General features: G+C 41.8%; 1 protein-coding gene across 1 annotated transcript in view; it reads left to right on the top strand.

Annotated features, from left to right (window-relative positions):
• mdga2a (MAM domain containing glycosylphosphatidylinositol anchor 2a) overlaps positions 1–18934 on the top strand; it is a 131138-nt gene that overhangs the window by 86318 nt on the left and 25886 nt on the right. The window contains exons 9-10 of the mRNA XM_044375625.1: positions 5047–5319; positions 17062–17210. Coding sequence (XP_044231560.1) covers positions 5047–5319; positions 17062–17210 — 422 coding nt within the window. The remainder of the gene's footprint in view (positions 1–5046; positions 5320–17061; positions 17211–18934) is intronic.

The raw sequence follows: 18934 nt of genomic DNA, 5'->3' as shown, positions 1-18934 counted from the left end.
ACACCCCCAACAAATATCTTTTTAAATATTTGTATGAAACAAATATTCGTATAAAACCCACTATTTGTGCTTTCTACACAAATAGTGTATTTGTATTCAGGCACACCCTAGTACACAGAAGCATCCATGTCCTTGTGGAGAAGGCTCAGAATCACAGTATCATCAGCAAATTTTATAACTACTGGGCTTTGCTTTCCTGCAGTCATTAATGTACAATGTTAAAAAAAAGAGTACAGGTGATCAGGGTAGTGTTAAACCTCATGTCCTTCAGCTTCTCTAAAAGCAAGTAGGGCCTAAAATCAATAAATAAAATCAATAAATAAAGTTCGAGCGTTGGCTTTTGTGCTCTCAAGGTGCTTGGAGACAAGGTGTGAAATGCTGAGGATGGCGTCTTCAGTGCTGCACTCATGCTTATAGGCAAATTGACATGTATCTAACTCCCTTCTTGAGCAGAGACACTACAAATTTCTCAAAACTTTTCATGACAATCAAGGTCAAAGCTACAGGACAAAAATCATCATTCACTATGGCGCAGGGCTTTTTAGGCACTGGTGTTATGATTGAATTCTTCCACAAAGCTGGTACAGTGTGAGTGTTGGAATATGGGACACCATGCTGATGTCAATTCCTCTGCACAGCTTTTGAGCAGAAAAGCTGGCAGTCCGCCTGGGCCTGTGGATTTATTAGTGCACACCCTACTGAAAAGATGCTGAACACTAGGTGGGTCCACTTCCAGCCAGCAGGCGACATCAGTGTCTGCCAGAGACTGCAATATACTGTCACACTGATGAGAGAAGTTTTGTGAGTCAAACCTCAAATAAAAGTCATTCAGCTTGTTTGATTTTTTACTTTATTTCTTTGCAGGCTTCATGTTAATAAAGTTTTTTAGTGATTGAAGTTTGCTCTGTTCCATCGTTTGCCTTTGTTGTTCCCTTGCATTTGTAAGGAGTTGTTCAAGTTATTTTTGAACTACTGACAGTCCTGCATTGTCTTTATTTCTAAAGGCTTGCTTTTTCCTAAGTATGCAGTCCTTAATTTCTTTTGTAATATAGGGTTTATTAGACAACGACATCCTTCTTGGCTACCACACTGTGGACGTAACAGTAGCCTCATCAAGCTCTAGTTCACTAACAAAGACCAAACGGTATAAAAGTAGATTTATTTGGATTGTCGAGAGGGTTCAGGATTGATGAGGAGAGTGTATGGTGGGCTGGATGCGGATCGGGGAGAGGGATGAAGGGGTCGATTGCCGGGGGATGAATGGGAGCTGAAGGTTGGTCGGGGTCGTGTACGGTGGGATGAAGGGGGTCGATGGCGTTGGGACGACTGGGGACCGAATGGAATCACAAAGAAGCTGGAGCATCTAGGAACCCGGGGTCGAGACTCAGGGTGGGGGACATGTGTCTCGATGAGCTTTCTGCTTCATCATCCCCCTGTGGTTCCTAGAATAGGACAAGAATCACTTATGTGGAAGTATTAACCCTAACGAGCATGTCTTTGATGGTGGGAGGAAACTGGAGTACCCGGTGGAAACCCACACGAACACGGGGAGAACATGGAAACTCCACACAGAAAGGACCCGGGACGGCTGGTGTTGGAACCCAGGACCTTCTTGTTGTGAGGCACAAGTGCTAACCACTGTGAGCCACCGTGACGTCCATTGAGAGGGGAGAGAGGAGAAGAATGGGGTTTGGGGGGGAGGGCCATGGGGGTTAGACACGCTTACATAGGTATGCACAGGTGATTGAATTTAGTGAAAGAGAGGGGCGTGGTCTTGTTCCTGAACCTTGTTATAATAATAACTCCATTACATGAAATACGGATCAATCTGAACATATAAAACACCGCTTTAATGTCTCCACTGAATAATCTGTCCACACGTTAACAGTCTTATGTTCAGATTTGCTTGACTTGAAAATCGATTTATACAAGGGAATTAGGTACATCATATGGTGGTCTGAGACGGAAAGAGGCGCAGAATACGCACTCTTAATGCTGCCATAGCATTATCTAAGATCTTCCTATTTCAGGTGTCACATCGTACATGTTGTTCAAAGCCTGGTGACACAGTCTCTGGCTTACAGTGGTTAAAATTGCCTAAAAAGAAAACAGGTGCCCGAGGTGTGTGCTGCAGCTGTTCGTGTGCAAAATTGCACAGCAGCTCTGGCTGTGTTGGCAGTTAGTGGGGTCTCAGGGATATACAAAGCAGTTCTATATCGGGGCTGCATACAGTGTCATACTGGCCGCACCCCACCCCTCCATCTCCCCTCCATTGCGCGAGCTGTTGACTCAACACCCAGGTCGAGTAGAGAATCCGGGACTCTTTGGTGAAGCCGAGTCTCAGTGAACACCATAAGGTTAGTGTTGTGGATATTTTGAGCGATGGTCAGCACCTCAGTGGAGAAAAGTGGACACGAGCCTTTGATGTCTTAAAGCTTAAAATGTTTATTGACGTACTTGATCAAGGAGAAGTGAAATAGCGAACATCGAAGTCATCTGCAACTCGGATGCTGTCTCTTTCCATTCTGCTTCTGAAGGTCTGAGTCTTTAACCTCAGCAGATCAGCCTACAACATGAAAAATTAGTCTAATTGGTTCACTAGTTTCTGAGCAAGGAACTGCATTTTACCAGTGTCAGTTTAGGTCACGTTGCATGGAACTTCAGGTCACTGTCAGCACATTTTGGTTTGAATGTCTGACTGTGTCAATAGAATCTATGCATCCACCTATCTGTGTTGTCTGGGAAAGCCTCCTCCGACCTTGGTGACCATGGCGACGCTGATTTACCCTCTATCAGAGAGGTTTCTGCTTTCCCCAAAACATCACAGACAGCTGGAGTCTCAAGGAGAGGAGAGGATGCCTCCTTCCTGCTTAAGAATTACAGTGTGACCTCAAGGCCCAGTGTGACCCAGCGTAACTCAATTTGTAACCCCTAAACAACGAAAATTCCAGTTTCCAGTAAACAGTTAGATTCCCAGTATTCGAAGCAGTTACTTTTGCTGACGCAAAGCCCGCCCATCTTAGGTGTCAGCAGCTGCACGTTGCTCAGGATTACTGATGGCAGCAGTGGTTTACTGGTTCACTGGCACGCTCACACTCCTGGACGCCTCCTGGTCTCCATCGCTTCTGTTTGCAGCCGCGTACTGGTGCGTGTTGCTTGGATGACAGGTGGCAGATGATCCGGTGGTGTAAATTGAAGTGGTCAGAGGGACCGCATTGTATCTCTGGAATATACACGTCCTAGTCCATATTCAAACTGCAAGGTTGTCGCAGGACAGGGAAATAAAAGTTTGCTGATGATTGGGGCCAGCAGTAGAATGTGTAGGTTTGATGCCGTTGTTCGAGGCTGCCAACAGTTACAGCCAAGTCCTTAATATGGCAAAGCTTGCCAGTTGTGCCAGACATATATACAGTCACAAGCACAAGGACTTTTAAGAGCGTATTGCCGACAAACATAAACACACGATTATTGTGGAGGCTCGAGGTCACAGAGAACCTCCAGGGAAGTCAAGATAACATCCTCACAAGTATATTGATACCAAACATAAGTGTTTGTGTGTCATCAAAACCATCAGATGATTTCCCACAAGGCCTGAAAAAACTCCACCTCATAAATATTTTCACACTGAACACAGAGCCAACAGGACGCTGAAATCAACTTAAATCCAATGATATGATTAGATTAGATTCAACTTTATTGATCCCTGTGGAGAAATCAGGTCTCTCCAGCATCAGACAGTAACGGAATCGGGCCTGAAGACAAAAAAGATCACATATTTATAATAAAAAAGCCATACATACATAAAACCAGAGACAGAATGAGTGTTTTTGTCCTACTAAGCAGCCAAATTTATTTTAATAATCCTCTCGACTTATTTTTTCTTGTTGTGGATCAGTGAATAAATTAATGCGTTATTATTTAATAACAAAACTGCAGAAGTTATGAAATTCTCAATGTTTGTAGTTATTGATACTATCAGATCATCTAATATTTCTCACATGGACTCCATGTTTTTATGGCTGCATCAATCCATCACTGCTGCGTTCTGATAACCGAATTCATTTTTGGTCCAATTCCAGGTTGATAAAACAGATTCATTGATGCTCCAAGGCAAACCGATCTTTTATTGAAGCTTTTTATGCTCCTCACTCTTATTGGCAAACAATGCAGGTGATGACAAACATCACAGATGGCAGATTATATCAGCTGTAGCTAATTAACCCAAATTATTCCATCAGTAATTTGACAAAAGGCTAAAATTAAAATTGGCTGTCTGGTTGATGTGTTTTTTTTAAAGCCAGTGTCTGAACTCCAAAGATATTTTTTAGAGACAAAAACTGTAGCATCACATCTGTAATCGCATGTGGATCACGACAGTTTCAGGAGTTCGATCTTCCAGTTGAATCTGATCAACTCCATAGTTGTGAAACTATGTGTACAGTTGTGTATTTTGTATGTGTTTGTTTGGTGTCATGTTTATATGGAGATTATGTATCTGTATTGTGTGTACCTTGTATTTCAACACTTGAGCCCAAGACAAATTCCCCTCAGGGACAATAAAGTACATCTTATCTTATCTTATGTTATCTTATGTTATCTTATGTTATCTTATCTTATCTTATCTTATCTTATCTTATCTTATTTTATCTTATTTTATCTTATCTTATCTATAAATGTCGGTAGTCTACAGCTGTACACCTGCTTCTGCTTCCTCAGCAAACAAAATACAGAAATCAATCAGATTTTTGCATACAAGTCAGTACATTTTACCTTTATTTACACAAAATGCTGAAAAGTTTAACTCAGTTAGTTTTGTTAAAGGATTCAAAAGAGTTTTAATTCGATAACCAGATTTGATACTGGACTCTGGATACTGAGCTGGATTTTTTCTTTAAAAACTTTGGGATCTTCACTAGAATTTAAAATAAAGTTCTGTGAGTATAAACAAAGTTTGGACCAACAACATGAGTTTGTAAAGATGGAGAAACTGATCATTTTCTGATATTCCTTCTTCTGTCTCATATTTCCTCTCTGTCTCTCTGACAGTCCCTCCCACGGTGGAGCCGGTCTACACGGAGATCCGTCAGGCTCTCGGCCGAGCGTTCAGCCTCACCTGCCGCCTGCTGCGCGCTCACCCGGCCCGCCTCCTGCGATACGAGTGGAAGCTGGGCTCCCGCCTCCTCACCGTCGGACAGTTCAGCGACCAGCGCGACGACACCAACTACCACGTCAGAGCTCTGAACCGAGAGGGCTACGGCGAGTACACCTGTGACATCACTAACGAGGCTGGGGCGGGACGCTGCACCTTCCTGGTCACAGGTGAGTCCTTTTGACTGAGGCATAAAAATTCTTCAGAAAAATGAAGTAGACTTGGTCCGAGACTGACAGACTTGAAACTTAGTGTGAGACTAAGTCAGTGCGTTCTGACTTGACTGGAGACTTGTACTGATAAACTTGAGACTTCCTCTGATGGACTTGGTACTTGACTTAAGACATGGTGTAAGACTTGTCCTGAGAGACTTGTGAATTGACTGTAGACATGCCCTGAGAGCCAAACTTCTGACTTTGAGATGTGACTTAATACTTGTCCTGATAGACTTGAGACTTGGCATGAGAGACTTGAAACTTGAGACTTATTTTGACAGACTAGACTTTTCCTGATAGACTTGAGATTTGAGATTTGTCTTCACAGACTTAAGACTTGTTTTGACAGACTTTATCCTGTTTCTTGGTAATTTTGCAGTTCCCATCGGACAAAGAGGAATGAGACAAAAATCTCTTACAATATTGTCACACTTTAATGAAGCTCAGAGCAGTACACGTGCACGCAGACTCAATGTCCGCATGCACGTGTTTAGTATATAATTAGGCTAAAGTTCGCTCAATTAAAAGTTACATTGTAAGATTTGGAATAATTAAACATAGTGGAAATTAAACGTGATCACATGTGTAGTAATTAAAACATGCTTACATGTGCAGCAACTGTATTCAGACATGTGCAGTAGTATGTATAATTTCCCTCACGCTCCCCCCTTTTGATTATTCTTAATCAACCATAAAATTGAACACTCAAAGAAGAGGAGAACCCCACTCTGTCAGGGACTTGACCAAGTGAGGTCACTTCAGCTGGGTAGAGGTCAAGAATGTGTTCATGTCTGTCAATTTGTGTGGCATTAACAATGGCTTTAGTGCATTGTTTGCGGATCAGACCAATCATACAGGTAATGACAAAAACAGCATTTATTAACAGGACAATGGTCATGAAATTTACATGCCTCCACCAGATGTTAGTAGTGTACACATGTGACGGTTTGGAGTGTGAGAGCCATGTCTCTCCTACAGTCACATACCCGGGTTGGATAACGGTGCTATTTGTCTAGGAACTACAGTAACAGTGGAACTATTAGCATTGTCAGTAGGAAGAAAATGCATAATGATGCTCTTGGGCTGCAACCCATTGGATTTCTGAGAGCCCCTTCAGTTTTAGCTATGACTCTGATTCGTATGACCTCAGTTTGGACTAATTTGTGGTTTTTAGATTTAGCGGCTTCTAGTAACTCTGTCAATTCTATGTAGGGGTGTGTGGACCGAATAGTAAAGTACACCACTTTAAACTCAGTTACTGTAATAACGCCTTCAAGTTTTCTTCAAAGTAAGTGGATGTTTGAGGGCTGCTTATATCATCAATGCTCACTTTAATTAAACCACTGTATACATAAGTGTGTACAATCACTTGCACCCCTGTTGGTGAGTCATATATTTCATTTGTACGTGTCTGCTTAGATCATTCTTCAAGACGCAGTCTTTGAATTCTGGAGTATCATAGTATCACTGGACCACTAGGCACAGCAGGGCCCGAGACATTTGTCTTTGTTCAGTTGTGAAGCACTAAGTTGCTCATTACTTCTTTCTTCAAGATCAGGGGCTCCAGAGCTTCTGCTGCCGCTTAACCTCTCTTTATGTCTCCTTGTCATGTACTGCTGGCGAAAAGTGGACAATCAGCTCTCTAAAATGTAGAATCCTTTGGCTCTCGATGGGTTTTTAAACCTCAGTGAGAATGACCCTTCTTTCATCTACTTCTCTTCGTCGTCTGTGAGCAGAGCAGGACTCTCTCCTTGGGCCTCCGTCTTCAGGTCCTTTATCAGCATCCAATCTCCTGGTTTCAGATTATGCAGCTGGCCCTCCGTCGGCTGTGGGAGTGCTGCTTTCACCTGTGTATGACTGGAGCTCAACATTATGGTTAAGTGCACACAGTAATTAAGCATTACATCTTCCTGGAGGTCTGAGCATATAGTTGTTGAGGGGGAGGATGGCTGGAGGTTCATGTGTCCTGCCCTGTCTTAGCATTGTTCATCAAATAAATTAAAAGTTTTGAACAAAAATTTGTCATTTGTGAAGCCTCTAGTGAACCAATGTTTGTTTACTGTGTTCACCATCCCCCCCTTTTGACACATGGTCTTTCCCATGTGACAAGTTTGCATAAAAAGGAAACATTTGGGTGGGCCAGGACATCCGTCCTCACTCTGCCATATATTACTTACATATATACATCCAGCCTTTTCCCAGGTTGCTTTCTTTTCCATGTTATCAGCATGGCTCTGTGCTTCAGCTAGCTCTGTGAGAGAGGCGAGAGGTTAGGTAGTTGTGACATTTGTAATATGTTGGTTTGTTGGGCTGCTTCTTTTGCAGCTGCATCCGCTCGAGCGTTACCTGGTGAAACAGGATCAATGAAAACAGTTGTTTATCCCTTCTGCTAAAATGCAAGCTCTGGTTAAAGCATGCAGTTCAGCTGCTTGAGCAGAGAGACAGTCTGGAAGCTGTGGTGGGGAGCAGAGTGGCAGTATTTAGTGCTTTGCAACATTTGACTTTGACATTAAGCAGAGATAAAAGAATGATATTGTATCTCAGGTAGCTTGCTGGAGACAAATGGGCTGTTTTTGCTCTTGCAGAACGGAAGCTACAGAACGTGACTACACACAGAACGTGACTGTCTGGTAACCCACAATATCACGTGAAGCAATTATTGCTTTTTCTGCTGCAGCCACTGATGCTACACTGTCCAATTTTGAGGAAAAATATGCTACTAGTTGTTTTACGCCATATTCTTGAAGCAATACAGATGTCATAAAACCTCCCTTCTCATCTACAGTCTGTGTAAATGCTGTGTTTGGGTCTGGCAGTCAGAGTCTGTTTTAGTTGAGGGTCTTCTGTCCATGTCACATTGTCAGTTGGTTTCAGTCCATGGCCATGCATAACAGGCAAAAGTGGAGCCTCCAGGGATGCATAATCACAGATCCACTGTCCACAGTAACATGTCGTCCCTAAAAATGACTATATTGACTTTTGGTACATGGTTTAGGAGTTTTGAGGATGACTTCCACTTGTTTTGAGCTCAATGTTTTACCATTTTTAGAAATTTTGTGACCAAGGAAAGTTACGTTTTCCTGGACAAACTGCAGTTTAGATGGACTAGCCTTGTGACCCTGGTCTGCTAGATATTGAAACAAAGCTGTTGTGTCGACAGGCCTCTTTTGTTAGCAAACAGATCATCAAATCATCAACATACTGTACTAGCACTCTTCCAGCTGGTAAATGCAACCCCTTAAGGCTTACATGCAGTACCTCAGAGTAAATACAGGGGGACTCGAACCCCCATCGGCAACCTGGACCAAGTCCAAGTTTTACCCTCAAATGCGAAAGCAAACCAAAACTGAGAGTCTGGGTGTACTGGGACACTGGCCTTCTCTTTTTAACAGGAAAAATAGGCGTTCATACTGGTGAGTGTGAACATGAAACGATGACTCTGGATTTTAAAAGGCAAAAACTGGTGTTATCCCTTCTACTGTCTCTGGTTGGAGTGGGTATCGTGCCTGACATGGAAGATATGTGCGTTTCAGTGTCACATGGATAGGTTCAGCCCCTTAAACTAATCCCACATCATACTTATCTTTAGCCCATAGCTTTTGTGGCACTTTTTGCAACTCTGGCGAGTTAATGATTAACTGAGAAAAATGTCCCCAAACCTTTTCTTTAAATTTAACAGTTTGTTTTCCCACAAAAGTGCTCTGAAATGGGTGTGTGTATGTTTTCATTCAAGCTGAATATTGAGCTCTTTCTCCCCTGTCCTCCCATGTACAATCTTGTGAACACCTGCCTGCATGAACTTGTGCTGTGATGTTATATGTGTGTTATTTTTCACGCATTTCTGAGGTTATTGACCTGGGCCCTGAGGGTAACAGGTCCCATTGGTACATGTACAGTGGCGTGTCTTGCTTTAATCACACATATTGACCTGGGAAGTCTGATACTTTAGTGAGTTTAACTCCTTCCTCTAAACAACACAGGACCAAGCCTAGAGCACACATTAGGTCTCGAGTTAACAGGTTTACAGGGCAGCATTGAAGGAATGTTTCCATCTTCTGTGAGTACAGACAGTGTCGTAGTGCATGTTTCTTTTACTGTGGTGCCTGTTTCTCCCACTGTATGAATGTACTTACCTCTAAATTTAGAAGGAGTTTTAAATTCATCTTGTTTTATAATAGAAATAGTAGCGTCAACCAGAAATTTTATATTTTTTCGTGCTATCTGTAGAGTAATGTCAGGTAAAACCTCAAAGCCACTTATTTTTGTTATATTAAACGCACAATATGTAATTTCAGCCGTTAGAGGTCTCAATCAAAACAATAACAAAAGACGGAGTGTGATGACGGTGTGAAGTAGCAAGGGATCATGGGAGTTGTTGTCTTCGTCGTTAAATAACCAGCTTCACCGGGATAGGATTACTCCAGTGTTCATCATTCGGGATGTTTTTACCCGCAGAGGTCTCCTCCTCTCCAGAACAAACAGACCCGGAGATTACAGGTAAAAACACTGAATAAAACTGTTTCACCTAAAAAATCAGTGTTTCTCTGACGATGTACGGCGACCACCGGACGTCCGGTACGGGCTGTTAGCCGAGCTGCTGCTAACACTTGTTCGGTTTGTTTCTCTTATAACTTTAGATCCAGACGTTCGGCCGGTTTCTCCCGGGAGCTGAATTACCCGCAGAGGTCTCCTCCTCTCCAGAAACAAACATACACACAGATTAAAATCGTTAAAATACTAATTAAAGCTGTTTCATCTAAAAAAAAATCAATATTCCTCTGACGATGTTTGGTGACCACTGGACTTCCTGGAGGGGCTGTTAGCCGAGCTGCTGCTAACGTTTGTCCAGTTTATTTCTCTGATAACTTAAGATCCAGACGTCCAATGATTAAAATCCTTCTTCCGGCTAAAAGATATAGTTAAAAACCACCTAAATTTATCATGAAAATGTGTCTTAAAACTGAATAAAAGTCCATTTATAACAGTTTGTGTGGAACAACCACAACGCCGATGTATTATCTTGTATGTGTGTAAGTTACTCTTTGGTAGACGCCATTGTAGCGGACAAACACAGCGCCGCCGTATGCATCTGGTGCGTGTTTACTCTTTGGTAGAGGAGGTATGACGTCATCGACAGGCGACCAAATGAAACGGTCCGTTACTTTGATTAAATTACAGATTTCTCTGGGTTTGAACATTGTTGGAAACATTTGGGATAATGTAAGTACACAACTCAACAACATATATAACATAGGTCTAGTTGTTTTTACACATTTTAATGTGGAATAATTACATATTATACATTTAACCACTTCTTTGTATCTGTGTGTCGGTGTGTGCACCCGCCATGCCTCATTCTCTCTGCAGCATCTCGGGTGAGTGCCAGTCAAACCATGTGGGGGTCCAGTGGGTCCCCTTTTTCTCCTCAGTCTCTTGATCAGTGGTCAGGGTCTCCACAATTCCAGCATCTGTCGTCCTGAGGGCCTACATTGCTCAAGCTTCTGCTCAGACCTCAACCGCCTCTCCCTCTGTTCGGTCCTTGCAGGGATTGGAGCTGTGCCGGCTGGAGCTTGTCATTCGGTCGAGTTTTGCTCTGTTGTTCTTTTTTTTTTTCTCTGACATTCTCAGTTTCTGCTCAGCACGGATAGCATGATCTTGGAAGAATGACAGGCGTCCCCTGTCCCAGCCTACGCAATGTTGGCAAACCTGGTAGTTAATTAGCTCATCCATGCCTTCAAGGAAACAGTACTTTAGTTGTTGTTCATATAGGGAGTCATTAGGTGCATTAACTGGTGGCGTCATACTGCTGTTTTTCTTGAAGATTTCTTTCAATCTGACCAGTTAATCGGCCATTGTTTGCAGTCTTTTATTGCTCCCCGTCTCATGGTGACAGGGGAAGTCGTTCTGCTGATTTGGAGGTGGAGCAGACGCCTGGTTTGGCATGTCGGGTCCCACTGCGGCCATCTCCACCTGTACTGGGATCTCCGGGTTTAGGTTGGAAGGGAGATCTATGTCGACACGGATAACAGGTGGTGAGAGTTGGCGTCTCTGATGTGTGGCCGAGGCCGGGAGGAGAGCCAGTTCTTTCTGTGAATATGAGAGCTGAGGACAGTATTTAATTCCCCCCCCCCTCAATCTTGTTCCCCTGTTCACCACTTCACTGTCTGTGTCTGACTCAGTTTTCCACATCATAAATGCATAAATAAAAAAAAAGGCTAAATCCATTGCATTGTTATATAAAACTAAATCTGGACATTTGCTCTTTTGCACACCCAGCTCTTAAATAACATTTGTATATTTCAGTCCTGTAGAATTCATTTATTTTTATTTACTATTCTCTCTAACTCTTTAATACTATTTTCTATTGTATTAAACATCCTTTTATAATGTGTTTCTTTTGCACTTTGTCTTGCTTTTAATGTTTTATATAAAGCACTTTGAATTGCCTGTCTCACACACACACACACACACACACACACACACACACACACACACACACACACACACATACACACACACACCAGCCAGACAGACAACTTTGCTGTCTGTATTTATCTTCCATACATTAGATGAGTCATTGGCTTTCGTTTCTTTCTAGTTTCCTTAAAACATTATTTGTTGTAAATGTCGTTCCTTCAACATTTATTGCTTCACTTTTCTTTTTTTTCCCTTTATTCGAAATTAAAATTGTAGTCTCTGTTTCTGACTCAAATTACCATTTTCAGGAAAACTACATCCATGTTTCTCACACGTAAAGTTTGCACAACCCATCAGATCAGACTTTTCAGTCAACGGTGTTATTCTATAGTCACTCACCCAGCAAACACAGATCTAGACCTGACATTCATTAATATTATTATTTCATTTGTCAGTGGGAATGTCACTATATTTACCTCTCAGCGTCTTTTGTGGTCTCCAGTATTGTATCTTCTTTCCAGTGGGATGCTGTATCACACAGTCTCCCCCCCAAGACCCCACAGTCAGTCTCTTCTCAGCCAGGGAGTCGATTACGAGCCGTCCTCAGGGAAGGTAGACTTTCTCTCTCTCACCAGCTGCACGCAGATCAACCCGTGTGAAGGTGGAATGAGGAAAGTATGAGTTAGGCATCCTGGACGAGCCCCCGAATTATTGTGGCAATTTTGCAATTCCACTCTGACAAAGAGGAACGAGACAAATATCACAATTACATCTTGTCACACTTTAATAAAGCTCAGCGACCGTGTTAGACAAAGAGCTAAAAGGCAAAGCGAAGCACACAGATATATAGTCACCCGTCATGAAAGCTACAAAGCATTCTGTCATTCTCAGAAGCAATTAAAACACAACAGCTAGCTCGTCACTTATCGTGTTTCTTTCCTGGAGGTGCTTCTGCCTCCGCACACCTGCTGACTCTCGCTCTTCTTTATCTCCACTTTAGTCTCGGTCTTTCTTAACAGTTAGCAGTTTATAAACTCGCTGCTCACACTTCCAAAGACATCATGAACCCTTCTGTCACATTGATAGTACTTTACTATATAATCAGGATAAAGCTCTCTCAATTAAAAGTTACATGTTAAGATTCAGAATAATTAAACATAGTGGAAATTAAAACATGGTTACATGTGCAGTAACTGTATTCAGACGTGTGCAGTAGTATCTGTAATTCCCTTCACACCTAACATAGACTGCAGACTTGAGACTTAACTTGAGACTTGCAATTTGTTCATATATATGCGACTTGGACTTGGACTTGCCTCAGAACACTTGAAAGCAGCTCTGCCTTCCCTCCCCAGTCAAACAGCTGCCTAGTCGCAGTAAACCAGTTAAACTCAGTCTGATCCGGTCCTGCAGCTGTTGGTGATGTTTTGCTAACAGGCCTGAGGTCTGACGGGGACTATTAGCTGCTTTCCAGCTCTAAATGTTTACATCTTCAGGATGAGAACATGGCGGTTAATTAGAGTTTATCTCATCTTTAAATCCTGTGTGCTGGCAGACAGAAGCAGAGAATCGTGGAGAGTTTCCTCGGGGGGATTTTTGCAGCGTCATAAATAATGTGCAGAGCTTCAGGAAACCTCTCACACATCTGTTATCTGTACTCATACTGACGACAAACACTCGGCTCTCTCTCTCTCTCGTAAGATCAGAAAACTTCCTGCCTTTTCTACCCGGCTGCCTCCTCTCTGTTGTTAAATTAACAGATTAGGTCTTTAAGGCGAAAAGATTACAACTGAACAGACATTTGGAATATTTAATGAGACAAAAATCAACCTTTATCTTGTACATTTGCACTTCTGTTTCATATTGTTGACTTCTGTCACCTTTTCCACATTATTTAAAGAGTCATCCTGGTTTTTTCTCTTAAGATTTTAGTACATTAACTGTTAATTTAATTTACTTTAGTTTCATGCTGATCATTTTTCAAATCATCCATTAGTTTTTTGATTAATTTCCTTTCTTGCTGCAGACACGTAATCCACCACACATTGTAAAAAAAAAAAAAAAAAAAACATAAATTTAGATACAATGTGTGGCGAAATTTTACATGCATTTCACATTTTTGAAGAATATTGTTGATGAATTTACAGTTAATGGCTCTTTACTTATACTTTATAGTATATCTTTGGGGAAAAGAGCACTGACACTGGATTGGAGTTTGGGTGCTGAAATCAGTGTCGTGAGGGAGAAGTCTGGCGGGCGCGTCCCTCTGTGGGTTTAAATCCTTGTTTTAAGTCGTCACTTCAGGACGCTTTGAGCTGCTCTGTGAACGCCAGCCGTCACACAGGAAGTGCTGGCAGAGTGGACGTGTATCTCCGTCCTCTCCTGATGAAAGCGCCCCCCCCCCCCCCCCCCCCCCCCCACAGAGACGCCCTGTCAGCGCGCTGTGAGACACTTCCTGTAAGACCGGCGGCCTGCGTTTAAGCCTCTTATCACGGCCGGCTGCCGTGCGGCGCCGCGTTCTGCAAGCAGAAGCAGAAAGCGTCTACAGAGGGGGAAGTTGTAAGCTCAGGATGGAGAGCTGATGGAAAAATGACGGCGATTATGTCTGGCTTGTCGTTAGCTGAGGTGAAGTCTGTGTTGTTAATCAGGTGTGAACACGCCGGTGGCATTTTAAACCTCGCTCATCCTGCGGCAGCCAATCAAACGACAGCGGAGTGTCAGAATAAAACTGACAGCTGAACTGAAACTGTGAGACCAAACTCCAACCTGACGACCTGCCAGACTGATCCTCACACCTTCACAGGGCTGAAACAAGAAAATCAACTTGACTTTTTTTTTCTCTCTGAGTCGAAGCAGCAGAAATGTTTATATTATTAATTCATGTTTCCATCAGTCAGAGTAAAATCTCTGATATTCAGACTGAATGGACATTTAGTTTCACCCAAACTAATACTCATAGTACAGTCGGTACAGTCTGCTGTTCTTTGAAACTTCATTTGGCTGATTTATTCAACCAAAAATAACAAGAACATGTCTCAGTCTAACATGAGGTCAAAGACTGTGCCGACATGTTTCCTACATGTTTGCAGAAGAAGCCGAGACTCAGTCCCCCTCCCTTCCTTCTATCACAGCTGATCGTCTTCATCCGATCAATCACAATAAATTCAAAAATAACTGCTCAAAATATTAAGTTCACATCAATTTATCAGTCAAAAGAAATGATTTACATCACCTCAATAAACTGGCAAATCATGAGAATATAATTTGCAACCAACACAAATATGGCTCCAACAGTTGAGATGCTTTGAAACTAGTTTGTTCAGGCTGGTGTGAAAACTGTCCGACTCTGGTATTTAGTTACTTTAGTGTTCTCTGTTGTTTCCTAAAACATCATCAGACTCACTAATGCTAATATTATTCTGTTTAATGTTAACGTTACTCTTTCTATTTCTGATGTTACTTTTTTTAATGCCTCCATTACTTTTTGAATGTTAATATTACATCGTGAGTCCGACAGTGTTAAAGGAGTGAAATCATAAATCTGTGGAGGAGTCCTTTACAGTCTAAAGTCAGAGAACAAAAACCCCGAGCTGTGTCTCAAATCACGTACTTCTGTTAGTACACTTTCATGTAGTACACTGTGTACACTATATATTACTGGCGTAGTGCGTGAATTTTGACAGGGTTGTGTCGTCTCAAATCAAACATGGCCGCTGTGCACTTACTGGTAATGACGATTGCAAATTAGCATTAGCAAGCATTAGCATTCATGTTATCGTTGGCCCAAAAAACATACTGATGGCTTATATCCGACAACAGTATAGCGGTGCTTAATGCTAAAAACACATGTATAACTTACATTTGTATAATGCGGCGATGTTCACCGTTATTACAACGCACCCGGCCGCCATTTCCAGTTTGAAAAGTGGTCCCTCCCCTTCCGCTACGTAGCCAAGATGGCGACCATTGAGGGCGAGAAGTGTCCATCGTTTCACACTCAACTTTTTGACCGTTTTGAGTGCACCATCCGGCTTCTCACAGTGCATTTCACCATACTTCTCAGTGTGAACGCACTTATGCACTCAAAACGTTAAGTGTAAGTACAGAAATATGTGATTTGCGACACAGCACCAGATTAAATGCAGATTAAATGACAAACTGACAGACTCCATCCATCAGCCTGTGAGATGCAGCTGAAAGCACCAGAAATAGCTTGTAAGTGGAGGTTAAATTAAGATCATTTTTTCAGAACTACTGAAATGAATTCTGAGTAGTTGTGGATACGACTGAATCAGCCAATCAGGGCTCAGCTTTGTATTATCAGGTCGTCCATGTTGGAGGTTTTTGTCCAATCGGGTGACTTCTTCTTCTTCTTCTTCAGAAGAGGATTAATCCTCCAACCTGCAGATCAGCACCCACACACTGACCGTGTTACAGTGTGTGTGTGTGTGTGAGCTGAAAGTCAGACATACAAACATGTGATTACACTAATGTACTGCACACAAACACACACACACACTGACTGTTTACTGTCATATTAAGTTGAGTTTAATAATCCTGCTGCCTCTGAGATTAACACACACACACCGACTCTTCTTCTTCTTCTGTCGTTTTGCTCTTTCATCATTTCTTTTCTTCCCGTCACCACAAACTCAGATCTTACAAACAGAAACCTCCAAAACCTGGACACATACAGACTGGACAGATTCCACAAGAGACAAAAAAAACCAAAGAAAATGTTTTTATTCATAATTTTGGTGCACAAATATTTAATCATTATTGTAAACTTTTCAAATTTGATCCTGCAGGTTGTGCAAACCAACAAAGACAGAAAAAAAACCCCATAACATCTAAAGCTCACGTTTATCAGACAAGAAAAATACTAAAAAATTCCACCAACAACACAACCAAATAAATTATAGTACTTAACAGCTTATTTAATAATGCTTCCATTATTTCTGGAAATGATGCTAAAATTGGAGAAATATTTGTCAGTACACGTACAGCAGCAACATGTACTGACAAACTGGTTAAACTCAGCCTCCTAGTTCAATGTTTTGCTGTCCCATCTTAACGTCTGTATGTTCTGACACTAGATTTATGCTTCTATGTCTTTTTGTTATGTTATATTGCACCAATAAATAAATAGAAAGAATAAAAAAAAGATTCACACATGAAAAAATGAATGAATAAAAAAACAGAGGGAACACTGAGAATATTACAGTCTGAACTGAAGCTGCCTCCTGCTCTGCGTGACCTCTGACCCCTCTGTCTCCTCAGGGAAGGCCTACGCTCCAGAGTTTTACTACGACACCTACAGCGCTCTGTGGCAGAACCGACCGCGAGTCTACGGCTTCAGGCTGCAGTGGACGCAGATGGAGCCCAACGCCGTGGACCGCATCCTGGCCTACAGGCTCGGCATCAGGCAGGTCAGTACGGAAAACAAATTATCGTCAACGTATCTCATGTTTAGACTGAAACCAACGAGGGACTGCAGGAAGAGACAGGAAGTTCACTCCTAACTTTTCATCTATTTTTGGCTTCTCCTGGCAGAAACAGGCTTCCGCACCTTCTGCTCTGGTTCAAACAGACTTTAATGTCAGAATGAAAGCTGGTGAGCCACACGGGGACGAGACTGAACAAGGTCACTGACAGGAAGTCCAACCATGATATGTCTTAAAGGACATGGCTGGTGATTTTCTATATTTTTCTTCTCGTCAACAAATCTCATGTTTTGATCCAAACCAAACTATATATTTGTGAGCTTTTAGAAGTTAGAAAGGAGGAAGGTATTGTTGGTGTGAGTATAGGAAAAATATAGAATAACACCAGACTGATCTCAAACTGTTTATAATCACAGCTTAAAATGTACTTATATTATATTTTTAGGTTACCATCCAGACCAGATGAAGCTGGAACATTTTGTTTCTTTTCATAATTCAACTAAAAGCAAAAGTCATGGACATGGACTATTAACTGCCAAAAAACGATATTTACCAGAGCAGCGTTAAAGGAACTGACCAGAAACATTCTGACCGTTGACTGTATATAAATATTGACGACACATGTCCACTTCCTGCCGCTATGCAAAAATAGCATTTCGTTTCTGGGAGCGGCCATCTTGCTTGTGTGATGTCATTTGGGGCCAGAGTCGGTCAGCAGGGTGACGGCTCGCAGGACACGCCCCCTCAGACGTCCTGCCTCCTGAGAGCAGCTGTCAATCATGACGTCACACCCCCTTTTTTATTTCGTCAAATAACTAATCGAAAACAAACTTATGAGAAAAATGAGCACTTGAACAAACATCAGCGTGCTAAGAACGACCTAAAATGACAGAAACCATCTTTGGGAAAAATTTATTTGACATGTATTTTGATTTTTTTTTTGGTTTGGCTCATGTCCCATCCGCTAACATGGAGGGGGCGGGACTTATGACCTATACTGCAGCAGCCACCAGGGGGCGATCCAGATGTTTTGGCTTCACTTTTGGGGAACTGTCATGACGTCCGTATTTATATACAGTCTATGATTCTGACATTAAACTACAGCGGGGATTATTCCAGTTTCAAACAGTTAACAGTTTTCTTTCTTTTCGTTGACCAATCAGATTTTTTTTACTTGATGGAATCAGGATCTGAGAAAAATATACCAGTGATGCTGCTTCGGTCTTGAATCATATTTAAATGTCAACAGGTTCTTTTAAAGGCAGAAAAGATTAGTTTATTTTAAATTTATACAAACGCTGTTTAATAAATCTGCTAAAATAATACTTTTCAAATCTTAGATATTTTAATATTCATGTTTATTAACAGTTTCAGTGTCTAACCTGCAAAACAATTACTAACAATTACAAACAATTAAAGCTGCAAGCAGTGTTGGTCGGGACCTCGCGCTCTGGCCTGTCAGGATCAGATCATTTTGCTTTTTAAAAATGAGGGATATTTCTTACAAGTGTGTTGTGCTTTTATTTTGAAAGTTTGATTGAAATGTGTACTGTCAGGTGTGTAGAGACAATAAGTAACTGCAGCTGGACACAGAAAAATAAATGGAGAGTGTGAGTGAACCCACACCTTTTTGAACATTTACTGCTTCCACATAGTTTTAGATTCAAACTTCATTTGAACTTTAAATGAGCCACGAGACTTTGACCTAC

Source organism: Thunnus albacares, chromosome 15, assembly GCF_914725855.1.
Source record: "Thunnus albacares chromosome 15, fThuAlb1.1, whole genome shotgun sequence".
In the NCBI taxonomy this organism is placed as follows: Eukaryota; Metazoa; Chordata; class Actinopteri; order Scombriformes; family Scombridae; genus Thunnus; species Thunnus albacares.
Note: the sequence above shows the minus strand (reverse complement) of the source record. Positions and strands in the feature narration are given on the sequence as shown.